Source organism: Pelobates fuscus, chromosome 1, assembly GCF_036172605.1.
Source record: "Pelobates fuscus isolate aPelFus1 chromosome 1, aPelFus1.pri, whole genome shotgun sequence".
Taxonomy (NCBI): Eukaryota; Metazoa; Chordata; class Amphibia; order Anura; family Pelobatidae; genus Pelobates; species Pelobates fuscus.
This window is the reverse complement of record NC_086317.1, coordinates 89,606,167-89,619,758: the sequence shown is the minus strand read 5'-3', so window position 1 is coordinate 89,619,758 and position 13,592 is coordinate 89,606,167. Positions and strand designations below refer to the sequence as shown.

Below are 13,592 nucleotides of genomic sequence, written 5' to 3'. Positions count from 1 at the left end.
ATTATATTGTAGATACACCCAGTGATATTATTTGGATATTCCCAATATTATATTCTAGATACACCTAGTGATATTATTTGGATATTCCCAGTATTATATTGTAGATACACCCAGTGATATTATTTGGATATTCCCAGTATTATATTGTAGATATACTAAGTGATATATTTTGGATATTTACAGTATTATATTCTAGATACACCCAGTGTTATATGTCTGTTAGGCAAAGAGTGTGTTGGTTTTTAACAGGAAGTTAAATTTAAAGTTAGGTATGTTCCCTATTAAAGGTTAATAAGTATGTAGGGGTTTCGAAAAGTACCACTCTCTGTCACATTAGATATTTGTTTACCTTAAGCTAAAGGAAGCAAGGTGAATTGTTATTGTGGGACCCACCTAAAAGTTTTGCCTTGACGTGGCAGGTGGGATAACATCTAATGGCCATTGGAGTGTCACTTACAAACCTCCAGTTATGTAAATATAAAAGTATAAGTAACTATTTTCTTTGGTATTTATTGTATGTATTGGGGCTGATGTGTACTATGATCATTGCTGCCCCGGAGGAGTAGTGGGAGTCTGAGCGCAGGACTTATTTTTGAGTAATTACAGTTGTGCTCAAAAGTTTGCATACCCTTGGAGAATTGGTAATGTATGTACCATTTTTAAATAAAACATGAGTCAGCAGGCAAAACACATTTATTTAATCTTATGGGATTAATATTCAACTGTAGGTTATAACAGAATGGCACAATCAAAAAACAAAACAAAAAAATTAAATTACCTCTGTTCAAAAGTCTGTATACCCTTAGTTCTTAATACTGTGTATTGCCCCCTTTATCATCAATGACAGCGAGAAGTACTTTGGCAAAAGGCCTCCAGGTCATGCAATGTCTTTGGTGGCTTGAATAAACCGTACGTCTGATATTAAAGGACCACTCTAGGCACCCAGACCCCTTCAGCTTAATGAAGTGGTCTGGGTGCCAGGTCCAGCTAGGTTTAACCCCTTTTTATATAAACATAGCAGTTTCAGAGAAACTGATATGTTTATATAAGGGTTAAGCCAGCCTCTAAATCCTCTAGTGGCTGTTTCACTGACAGCCGCTAGAGGCGCTTGCGTGATTCTCACTGTGAAAATCACAGTGAGAGCACGCAAACGTCCATAGGAAAGCATTGTAAATGCTTTCCTATGCGACCGGCTGAATGCGCGCGCAGCTCTTGCAGCGCATGCGCATTCAGCCAAAAGGGAGGAGAGGAGGAGGATCGGAGGAGGAGAGCTCCCCGCCCGGTGCTGGAATAAAGGTAAGTTTTAACCCTTTCCTCTCCCCAGACCCAGTCGGGAGGGGGTCCCTGAGGGTGGGGGCACCCTCAGGGCAGTATAGTGCCAGGAAAACGAGTATGTTTTCCTGGCACTATAGTGGTCCTTTAAGGTCAGGAGACTGTGATGGCACTCCAGAACCTTCACCTTTCTCTGCTGTAACCACTGGAGGGTCATCTTGGCCTTGTGCTTAGGATCATTGTCATGCTGGAAAGTTCAAGAGTGTCCCATGTCCAGCCCTTGTGCAGAGGAATGCAAATTGTCTGCCAGTATTTTCTGATAACATGCTGCATGCCTCTTGCCATCAAGCTTTACCGTGGGGATGGTATTCTTTTCACTATAGGCCTTGTTGACCACTTTCCAAGCATAGCTTAAGTTTGTAATCATAAAGCTCTATTTTGGTCTTGTCACTTCAAATTACAGTGTGCCAGAAGCTGTAAGGCATGTCAAGGTGTTGTTGGGCATATTTTAACCAGGCTTTTTGTGGCATTGATGCAGTAAAGGCTTCTTTCTGGCAACTCGACCATGCAGCTCATTTTTGTTCAAGTATCGTCATAATGTGCTTCTTGACACAACCACACAGTCTTTTTCAAGATTGGCCTGTATTTCTGTATTTCTACCTGTGGGTTTTTCTTTGTATCCCGAACAATCCTTCTGGCAGTTCTGACTGAAATCTTTCTTGATCTACCTGACCTTGGTTTGGTATCAAGAGATCCCCGAATTTTCCCCTTCTTAATAAGTGATTAAACAGTACTGACTGGCATTTTTAAGGCTTTGGATATCTTTTTGCCATTTTTAAGAAGTGCCATTACCTTGTTATGCAGGTCTTTTGACAGTTCTCATCTGCTCCCCATGGCTCAGTATCTAGCCTACTCAGTGCATCCATGTAAGAGCTGACTATTTATACACATATACTAATTGCAATTTAAAAAGCCACAGGTGTGAGAAATGAACCTTTATTTGCCATTTTAACCGGTGTGTGTCACCTTGTGTGTCTTTTGATCAGGGCCATTTGGGTGATTTCTGTTATCATTATGTTTTAAAAAGGAGCCAAACAACTATGTGATAATAAATGGCTTCATATGATCACTATCCTTCAATAAAAGACATAATTTTTGCATGATCAGTCATATTTTTATTATCAATGACAACATTTCACAATTTCTGCCATGGCTTGCAAACTGTTGAGCACAACTGTATATACGAGATGCACCTATTCCAAAAGCAATCAACAGTATTATCTATTTTGCCAGACCAGTCTTCCTTGTAATATGGTTATCTGGTTCTATCCATATTAGAGATATGATCGGTATTAGATAGTTAACACATTTTGTTTTGTTTAATGTGGTTGCATATGCACTATAAGGATGATGCAGTTAATCTCTGCATTGCGCAAGAAAATTGCTTCCAAATTTATGCATACAATTTATACATACCATTTTGTTTTACATGGAAAATTTTAGTTTATATGCCTTATTATTTTACCTAAGCCTATCAGAATAAATGAAATCTACATTAAAGCTGGGTGCAGACTTGCATTTTGGATATAAATCAGATGAGATCCAATTTCTAGAATAAGAACACTGTTAATTGAGTAAATTGACAAGTTTACTAACAAAAGGTATAAATTATCCCAAAAAGCCCCCTTGTTACTCTCATGTTTGTGGATGGCAGGTTTGCTTAAAGCAGCATTCTTTACCCCAATCGACAAAATAAGTATTTCATAAAGACACAATATCTATGAAATACTCACATTGACTGCGTTGGAATTTCACTGAGATTACAGCTCAGTCAAAAGGTATACTAAGAGCAAATATGGACTACTTTGTCTTAGTTTTCCTACACTTGACAAGCTTGGCAAAAAGGCAGAGCCATCTTTTGTCACACCTTGTCAAGCACCCAGTAATCACTAGTGATGGCTGCAGGAAAAAGGTTCTGTCTCAATGCATGCGCGAGAGTACAAGGCTGATGGGGGCTTCTTGCACTTCAAGATCGACAGGAAGAGCGTGGTGGCAGTCACAAGGGAAAGGTTCAGGTAAGTATAACTCACCTTCCTCTGCACAGTGTGGCAACAAGACCCCCAGCAGCAAAGTCGCTGTTCGGGGTCTTTTAAAATTATACAAAGATCCAAGATTGTGATAGAGCCACTTTAATGTTGAAGAATTAATACAGCTGAATCTGAATGCATAATCATATATAAGTGCATTATTCATTAAATGCTACACAGGAAGGTCTTTATGGAATTTGTTTGTACAATGCTTACTTGTTCCGGAGCTCTCTAATACAAAGGTGGGACAGACGCTGCACGCTATGCTTGCGCGTCTATTTGTAATCAGTCGTGCCGATGTCAGAACAACGTCATTTTCAGTGCCAATTTGGTTGGCACGAATGAATCGAAAAAGTACTCGAATTCAGCGTTTGCCCGAATTTGGGTCTTCATGCGCTCCAAGGTTATGCAAGCCAATACTTTTAGTGCCCTGGCTATATAATGCCAGGGTTTCCTGTAGCAAGTTGCCCTATTGTGGTTCTTGATTACCCAAGAGTCCGCTTATATTGTATTTGGCATCCTAGTTACCAACTTTGGCTTGTTTAACCGTCTCTCTACTCTCTGTGTTCCTGACTTTGGCTTGTTTATCGTTTGTCCTGTTTTCGCCTACTCTTGACCTCGGCTTTCTCTCGGACCATTCTATAAGTTAATTCCTGCCATAGGCCCAGTAATACGTGGTATAAATTAGGTTCTGTGAGTGTTGGGTTCCACTACATAACCAGGACAGTGAGTGTTGGTTTCCATTACATAACTAGGATAGTTTAATTCCTAAAACTAATATTTTCATCTGCAAAACCCAGTTGTAATTATGTATAGTACTAAGTCCATTTTATATTCCAAATAGAACAAAGCTTTTAAAAGAAATATTTTTGTATTTCAAGATCACAAGTTAAAAATAAAGTTGTGCTATTACTATGAGTAACTCTGTTTTTGGCAGCAAGTACGCATACGGGCAAGAACAAAATCTTGGCTTGTATGTTTGTCATTTTAATTAGTTCATATTAAACTTCAAAAGTTTTTTTTTGTTTTTTTTTCTGAACGAGAGAAAATGTTTTCCGTGAAAAGAGGTCATGAAGTTTTATTTTACCCTCTGTTGTTATTATAATAATCATATTGTTACTATGATCCTGAAAAAAAAAGGTTAACTATATTTTAAAATAAACAATAAGGATATGACGTGTAGTGAATAATAATTTTGGGGGGATTAGAAGTATATTGTTTGTACTTACAAATGTTAGGGTTGACAGTGACCCAAGGAAGCAGACGGCGATCAGAAGAAAGACGAAGAGCTCCCTACGCTTCCCCCATACATGTGGGAATTCGTCCAACACTGCAGTTATGACCCCTTCCAAACCTGCAAACTACACACACAGAGACATTTTGTTTACTGGGCAATGCATGGAACAAATGTGTTAGTGGAGAGATATGTAGAACACTGAGAAGATACATGCATATTTAACAGCAGTAAGCGTGCTGCTATGATAGGGCTATCAGGTCATCCACACCATATTATTTTTATCAGATAAATTGTATAATTGTGGCCACCCACAATAGTCTAGTATTCCTAAAAATTGGCCACTTCTAATTCCCCCCATGTAGCCACCAAATATTGACTCTTCCACAGATGTTAAAGGGACACTCCAAATGCTATAAACACGTAAATACTTTACACATGGTATGGTGCAAAGAGATCCTCTGTCTCTCATTAATATTATGAACCTACCCCCATAATGGGTGGCATTATTATTATTATTATTATTATTATTATTTTTATTGGTATTTATTTAGCGCCAACTAATTCCGCAGCACTTTGCAATATTACATCAAAGGGGATAAGGGGCTAAGTAGTCAGTTTCTCTCGTAGCTTTCTATTATTAGATCTATGTTGTTGTTGCAAGATGATGTATATATGTGTTCTACTTCACAATTTGGATTGTGGATATATGTCTGAAACTAAACTGCACTTAAATATATAATTATGTCAAAAAGGAATACTTGCAGTACATATTATACGGAGCTCACCATTGCTAATTCTATTAATGCACCATTCATACTCCATCTTGGCATGATTTAATAAATGCCCACTTACTGTGCTATCCAGACCTAAAGTGATTAACATCAAGAAGAATATAACGGCAAAGAACGTGGAAGCTGGCATATTCGCAATGGCCTCTGCATAGGTGATGAATAGAAGGCTGGGTCCTGGGAGCAAAGACAAAATTGTAGAATATTAATGGAAATTTAAATCCCAAACTGCATCCAACATGATTAGTAACTAGAATTTTACTATCCTCGCCAGAAAGAGGTCAACCTTCTCCAAAACATTATGGCCTCGATTTAATATTGTTGAATAAGCTTTCCAAATGATTTCATATTTTTGGATAAACTTTCAAAATTCATTTTCAAAATATAAAACATTTTTAAAAAGTTATAACATATAAACCAATATCAATATATAAAAAAATATGATATCATTTCAAGATTTACATATTTTTCAGAATATGAAATCATGTTAAAAGTTTATCAAAAATTATTAAATCATTTGGAAAACGTATTCAACAATATTAAATCGAGGCCTTTATATCACAGATAAAGCCGACTCCAACACAAAATTATAATATTGTAAAGCGCTACGGAATCTGTTGGCGCTATATAAATTGCAATAATAATAATATGTATCAGTCATACAAACATAGCTCACTGAAGGAGAGATAATAGACTTAAAATGATACCATATGGTCATTTACTGCCAGCTGTACAAGAAATTGCTAGGAGGAACAAAGAGCCTTCAAGATTACACTAGCCGGTAACCACTGATGGTTGGTTAACCCAAACTGAGTGTTTATAACAGAAGATCAGAGGTTTACTCAAATAACATTATAGAATTGTAATAATCATTTTAAATCTACTGCAATAAAGTTCATACTATCTGCACATAATTGGGATCCCCATCCTCCAAGCCTGAGTATAAAAAATATACATAATGCATAATACAACCAATATTTAAAAACTAAATAAAATAAAGACGTGAAAAAATGTTGGAACTAAGGACATCCAATGGATATGTGTTATTCGCTATAATTACTGGGAAATCCTTATGGAATGTTGTGTTTCCCAGTGATGCACTGTGATTGGCTCACAATAGAAGTAGGGTACCAAAGGTTTGGTAACGGTCTATAAATGTTACGGGCAACCAAAAAGCTTTCCTTTTTTTAGATATTCAGTCACTGGCCTAGAGGATAAAGATTCATTTTTTTTATATCCATCTTTTTGCGTGGCTGTTTGTTTTTCATTTTTATCTACTATAGAATATTGATATCTCATATTATGTTTATAGTTTTATTTTTTGACCATGTGTCACATAATAAGTACTTATTAAGGTTTTTTGTTTTCTATTTTTATTACGAAGAAAGACCACCAATTCCTAATATTTATTATTTTACAAATAATGGAAATGGGAGTAGAATATTTGACCAGACACAGGGACCCTTCTAGACAATCCATCAGCCGTTAGGGGTCTTGTATGAGTTTCTGTGAGTAAATACGTACTTAGACTGATTTGTGGTTTAATAACTCCATAGCTTCAAAATTACTGATATAATTCTAGGTACAACTTCTCATTTTTTTGTTTAACTATTACCAAAGTAATTGTTCAATGTTTCTGTACACTGAAGGACAATCACATGCAACCCTTGAGATTGTTTCTTTCTCACACAATGAGGGATTTTGTCAGACTGATCTGGAGATACTCACTGTCCTGGAAATTAATTCAGTTTCTTAGTGGAGGATTGCGAGGCACCTCATTAGCAGCAGTCAATCAGGGAACGAAGTTTACAGACCCGTCATGGCTTACTGAGATATCTGAAATAGTTTGCAGTTCACTGACTTTGCTGATGATCAGTGGTTTAGACAGTGAAATTTGCAGTTCTAGCTGTTGGGACGAGAGCCTCAGAGTTCAGTTTGTTTTTCAGACTCCCCATAACTTTTTTTTTTTTTTTCACCAAACATGAATTCATTTTCTGTAAATCTTTGTGTGCCTGTGTGTGTCGGCGTGTGAAGTGGGAAATCAGAATAAAGATACTCTGATAAACTCACACATGGCACTGTCAGGTTAAAACTCCTTACCTCTGTTGCCCTTGTGTTCTCGTTCTACTCGGTTTGTAGCTTGGGGCCTGGTACAGCTTTTAAGCTTTAAGAAAAATGATCATATGCGGACATCTGCTATTCTTCCAGCGCACTTTAACATGATCACAGCAGACCCAGGCCAAGCTTAGGTATTCCCACAGGTTTTATTAATTTCATGGAATGCAGTGATATATGTTTTTATTAACCATTTGAGGGTAAGTCAATCAATGACACTCCAGGATGTATTTATAAAGCTATTTTATTTGTAGTGTCGACATGTCCTGCAGCACTTGTACTGAGGGAGGCTGTGAATGAAAAGACTTGGCGTTCAACAAGCGAGGGTCGTAGTTGATTTTCCAACTTTAGTGCCAAAGGGTTGTGCAATAGTAATTTCAAAAGATTTAGTTGAATTTAGAGAAAGATTATTACACATGAAGAAGCATTAATTTTTTCTTGTATGGTTTGTGCTGAAAAATAACTCCTTGCTTTTATTACTCTACCTGATCATCAAGCATAAGTTTGAGATAATTAGAGATTATTGGAACTTTTAAATTTTTTGAAGTCTCAATAAAACTGTGAACATAGGCGTGTGCATGAGGTGTGCCCCACCGCACAGCCTAATACACGACAAAGTTGTGCTCTTTTTTTTAGTACTTCTTTAGATTTTTTAGGCTCTTTTTTTACAACTCGAAAAAATTTGTATTGTTCATCTTATTCTTAATTTAGGATTTTATAATTAAAGTTTAAATAGTAATATTAGGGTGCATACCCTGATGCATTGTGGTTGTGTTGACGTTGTTATGTACCGAAGGTGTAACAAAAATTAAAGGTCATTGTCTGTGAATAATTTTGGGTAAGTCAATGTCAATTTTTTACTGTGATTATTAAATTCACAAAGTATCATCTGATTTTACAATGTTCAGAGTTTCTACTACAAAGCTAGATCACTCAAATATAAGAGAATTTAAATAAATCTCAAATCATTTTAATTATTACCAACTGTGGGGAAATAGGTGAGAATGGGGGTACCCAGGTAAGGTAAGTTCTCAGAAGGACAATGTGAAGGAATACCCCTTCACTTGGTTCGGCATATTTTGTTTATGGATTTTCGTTTATTTTATTCGTACCCACCTTGTTCGGTTCCCGAACAAGGGCCACCCCAGAACCTCATTAGAACATGAAACACTGAACTGACAAGTACGAAAACTACAAAGTAAAACAATTCATAGAATGCTCCACTGGGCCATATTGTCTCCCGAACGCAGGAAGTGGGACTTGGTCGTCGAGTGTCTGGAGCTGAATTTGGCCGTGCACTTCCGTGAACGGCGGTGAAGATAGACCTGCTGCCCGTTCGAGTTCCCGACCACCTATACGAACGGCATTCGGGAGCTATGAACTACGAAATGAGGGGAGCATTCTACACTAATCAGATTTCGTATGAACTATGTGGTTTTCGTACAAAAACCCTGCGAATGGAGACCGGCTCTTGCCACAAATTCCCTGGAACTAATTTGGGCTTTGACCTCGTGGCAGACCGGTCAAAACTTCCCTACGATGGCAATCCAAAACTACTGAACCGATCTGAGCGATTTTTGGATATGATGGTCACTCAGATCAGAACTATCTGGGGATGTGACTATTGTGGGGTTTCCATGGATTTTGGGGGTACTTTTGGGGTGTTTGAAAGTTTTATCTTTTTCTGTCAATGGAGATAATTGAGTTTGTACAGTTCCTGACTCAATTATCTCTCAGGCACAGGGGAGGAGTTTTATACATGTATAAATGATGTGACTGTGCTTCCATTAAACAGTTCTACTACCAGCATTAAGCCTCAACTCATGTGTGGGGGGATATGTGATACTGGCGATATTTTACTTCAGGATTATTGGAACTGTTTTATTCGGGGAAAAATCGATCCATGGTGGTGATATATTGGCGGACCGCCACAGTGATATATTGGCAGACCACCACAGACAAGAGCAGATTATTCAAGGGGAAGCATTTGATAGAAAAGACAATCACCAGAAACCAACATTATCATTTGTCACTGACCCTTAATAAATCCCAACAAGTGACTCTGCTCAGTCCCAAATGTTACCTGTGTCTTTGGCCACTTCAGAGACCTCAAGATTCCTCATTTCAGCCATATATCCCAAGACAGTAAATATGACAAATCCTGACATGAAGCTGGTCATGCAGTTTACTGTACTGGTCACAAGAGCGTCCCTAAAACAAAACAATAGTTCAAATAATTGCGAATTACAGGTATATCGAGGTTCTAAAAAACTCGCACTTTCGTAATTTGCTCTGGGGTAATTATTTGGACTAGGGACTTTAAACTTGTGTCAAATTAAGTAAAGGAAGTGGGGAAAGTTACAGCTAGCTCAGTGTTTTCAGCTGAGCGGCAAAAAGGAAAAACGTACATATGATACTAACTGGTAGCAGTTGTTGTGAAACTTATTGTAGCTGGCGAAGGCAAGTAACACACCAAATCCTGGGCCAAGTGAAAAAAATATCTGAGCAGCTGCATCAACCCAGACCTGCAATGACAGAGCGAGACAGTTATAAACATGAAACAAACCTGAATTGATAACATTCCTATTGTACATGACCAACTACAGATAAGCACTGGAGATGTTGGTCACTAGCAGCATGTAAAAAAGGTGGTGGCACTCATGGGACAAAGAGGGTAGGCAATAGAATATGAGAACCTGGAAATAGCACTAAGTAGTTTTCACTTATTTTTCTTCAGCATAGCACTTTGGAAAATCATTTTAATAACCTCCACCTCCATTATGTGCAATAATAAAAACAATATTTTACCTATTTAATTAAACTACTCGCATATTACATTAAATCTAATACTATCATCAGGGCCTTGCTGGCCCACTGGAATATCAGGATATTTCATGGTGGGATGCAAAACCTATCTGATCTTTATTCTGATTTCCCACTTCACACGCCGACACACACAGGCACACAAAGATTTACAGACAGTGCAGCCAAACAACCTAGAACATTATTTATTACGTTCACTTAAAAGAAAAGAGAAGGAGAAGAAGAGAACTGGAGCCAATGGTTGCAAAGCCTCGTACTTGGGGGTTTTGTCCCCTGTTTATTACAAGATACAAAAAAGAAAAATTGGAGGATGCAACACCTAGCATATAGGAATGGAATACTAAGTAAAATACCATCTACCGTAATTAAGACTTAACTTTTAATAAGTCAAACAACTTTAACAGTTTTTGGTGCAGAAAATGTATAAATTCACACCCTTGACACTAGCAAAGTAATATAATATGGACTACTGTGCTAAAAGTCCAATATTTCCTGCATTCAAACATTATGAGTGCAGAAATATAGTAAGCTAACCAGTTTCAATATTAAATGGTATCAATATTGCAACAATTGTGGCAACAGGAGATGTGTGTAGGGAACAGGGAGAGGGAAACCAAAAACCTGGGACCAAGGTGGCTAGCCCTGAGCCCAAAACAAACAAAAACTGTTCTATACTAAAAGATAAATTAATGTAGACTACCCACAAGAATAGCTAATGTAGTAAGGAATATAGCTCATATAGCACCGTTCCTGTGGAACTCACTTACCACCTCCGTTAGACACCCACCCAGTCTCCACTCCTTCAAAAAATCATTAAAAACCCATTTATTCATAAAAGCGTATCAATTAAACTGTTAATAGATCCCGACTGATTCCTCTCTTGCAACTGTCACTAGTCTAATACTATCCTTACCTTTTGTGTAATTTTACCCCACTCCCTCTAGCATGTAAGCTCATTAAGCAGGGCCCTCAACCCCTCTGTTCTTGTGTGTCCAGCTTATCTGGTTACAACTACATGTTTGTTCGTCCACCCACTGTAAAGAGCTGTGGAATTAGTTAGCACTATATAAATAATGACATCATAATAATATCAATAGTATATAAAATGTCACTGGACAACAAACAGTTGAAATAACTATTTGTCTAATGGTGCTAGGTAGAACTACACATTATACTCAATCTTATCTGTGTATAAGGATAGAGCGCAAAAATATCGTGAGCTAATCAGCTCCAATACTAAGTATAATAAAATGTTGCAATGAATGTTACACACAATATGATAAAATAGTTGCAAAATACTATAATCGGTCTATTAGCTGTATTATGGCTTGACTGGTGTGCAGATTTTTGTTTAACATTGTATTAACTAACCACAGACTTCAGGCGGAAAGGGTTTTCAATCCCATTTTTACCCCCACCATAACCTTTTTGGTTTTTGCCTCCCAAGCACTGCCAAGCCTTAATAGCAAACCAGTAACCAACTTAATGCTGATGATTTGCATTAACAATGAAACAGCTGTCCATGAGTGGTTCACTGGCTTTGCATCTTTTCCCAACTTGTGTTTCAAAGCTGTTGTATACCGCAAACACAGACTCAAAGGAATCCATGTTTAAAATGGAATGAGGCAAAAATGTGATTCTTTGTTAAACTCATTTGCATATGCCCACCCAGAATTCTTTGCGGTAGTAACATCACTGCAAATTTGTGATTTTTGTGGGAAAAGCAAGTCTTATGGCTTGACTGATGTGCAGATTTTTGTTTAACATTTAATTATCTATCTCTCTCTCTCTATATATATATATATATTATATATATATATATATATATATATATATATATATATATATATATATGCACTATATTACATAATGAATAATAGTGCTGGCATCAATCCTCTACTTTCAATCTTAAAACCATAATCCCTATAGACAATTATACAAGTTTTGAACCAAAACAAAACCTAGAATTTGAGCTCTATGTCTGTTCAACCATAATTTACATTTTCATATTAAGTGCAAACACACTTATATATAATTTTGTTCAGGAGAAATAGCAATTTCATTTCACATCAAATATTTATATATGAAACATAATTAAGAAATGTGTTATTTTTCAAGTTCTGCATAGCATTTTAACTACTGTTAGCTTCCACTGCAATAAAATACACATATTTGTGTTCGCCGATGTCTCACAAGTACAACAGTAGCCCCATGTACAGGTTGCATGGGCCTTTGAGACCGTAAGGCAGTCCAGGAATGACAATTACTCCATTATGTCATACCATTTGCAAAAGTAGACAACATAGGGCAAGCATGTCAACATTTTCAAGGCTAACACAGGCCATATAAACAAGGTCAGTTTTCATAAAAATAGGTTTATTTAGAAAAGTACAGTATAAAAGTTGCATAATTGACACTGGATGTCCTCATGCTCGTAGGGCTTCAAAGTAAACAAAAGAGCAAATTTATTTTAAGAAAACATGCATTTGCATATAACCAATGTTTTAGTACAACTACCTTGACATATTGAGAAAAGTTTGGTAATGGGACTGAAATGGTGAATATATGCTGTTGCACAGCTGTAAAAAAAAAAACAAATGACGTTATTTTGTTGATTTTAAAGTCCTATGAGTGTGTTCTGCACTTTGGCTGAGATCATCAAACTTGATGATCTCAGCCAATCCAATGCTTTCCCATAGGAAAGCATTGGGAGGCTTTTGTGCATGTGAGGCCAAAAGCTGTGCAGCCAATCAGCATCTCCATGGGGAGTGTTCAGCCACCTCCATGCAGACCCAATCTAATACACTGCCCCCTCCCCACCATTCTAATACACTGCCCACAAATCCAATACACTGTCTCCTCCACCCAATCTAATACACTGTCCCTTAATCTAATACACTGCCCCTCCTCCCTCCACTCTAACTTAATACACTTCCCTCTCTCCCCCAATTTAACACACTGCAACCCCTCCCTCAATTAAACACACTGCACCCTTCCACTAATCTAATGCACCCCCCCTTTTACCACTCTAATACACTACCCCCCTCCCTCCCCAAATTAATTCACTGCTCCCTCCCCCCAATTTAACAAACAGCCCACTCCCTCCCCCAATTTAATACACTGCCCCCCTCTCGCCACTTTAATACACTGCTCCCCTCCGTCCCCAAATTAATTCACTGCCCCCCTCCGGCCCCCTAAATTAATTCACTGCCCTCCCTCCAATTTAACACACAGCCCACTCCCTCCCCCAGTTTAATACACTGACCCCTT

The 13,592-nt window shown here is 37.6% G+C and overlaps 1 protein-coding gene across 1 annotated transcript in view; it reads right to left on the bottom strand.

The window, feature by feature from the left end:
- The window catches only part of SLC6A4 (solute carrier family 6 member 4), a 73,842-nt gene that overhangs the window by 22,581 nt on the left and 37,669 nt on the right, over positions 1-13,592 (bottom strand). Inside the window, exons 7-10 of the mRNA XM_063450029.1 lie at positions 9,921-10,024; positions 9,583-9,710; positions 5,449-5,561; positions 4,589-4,720 (exon numbers count right to left, since the gene is read on the bottom strand). Of these exons, the coding sequence (XP_063306099.1) occupies positions 4,589-4,720; positions 5,449-5,561; positions 9,583-9,710; positions 9,921-10,024 (477 nt within the window). The remainder of the gene's footprint in view (positions 1-4,588; positions 4,721-5,448; positions 5,562-9,582; positions 9,711-9,920; positions 10,025-13,592) is intronic.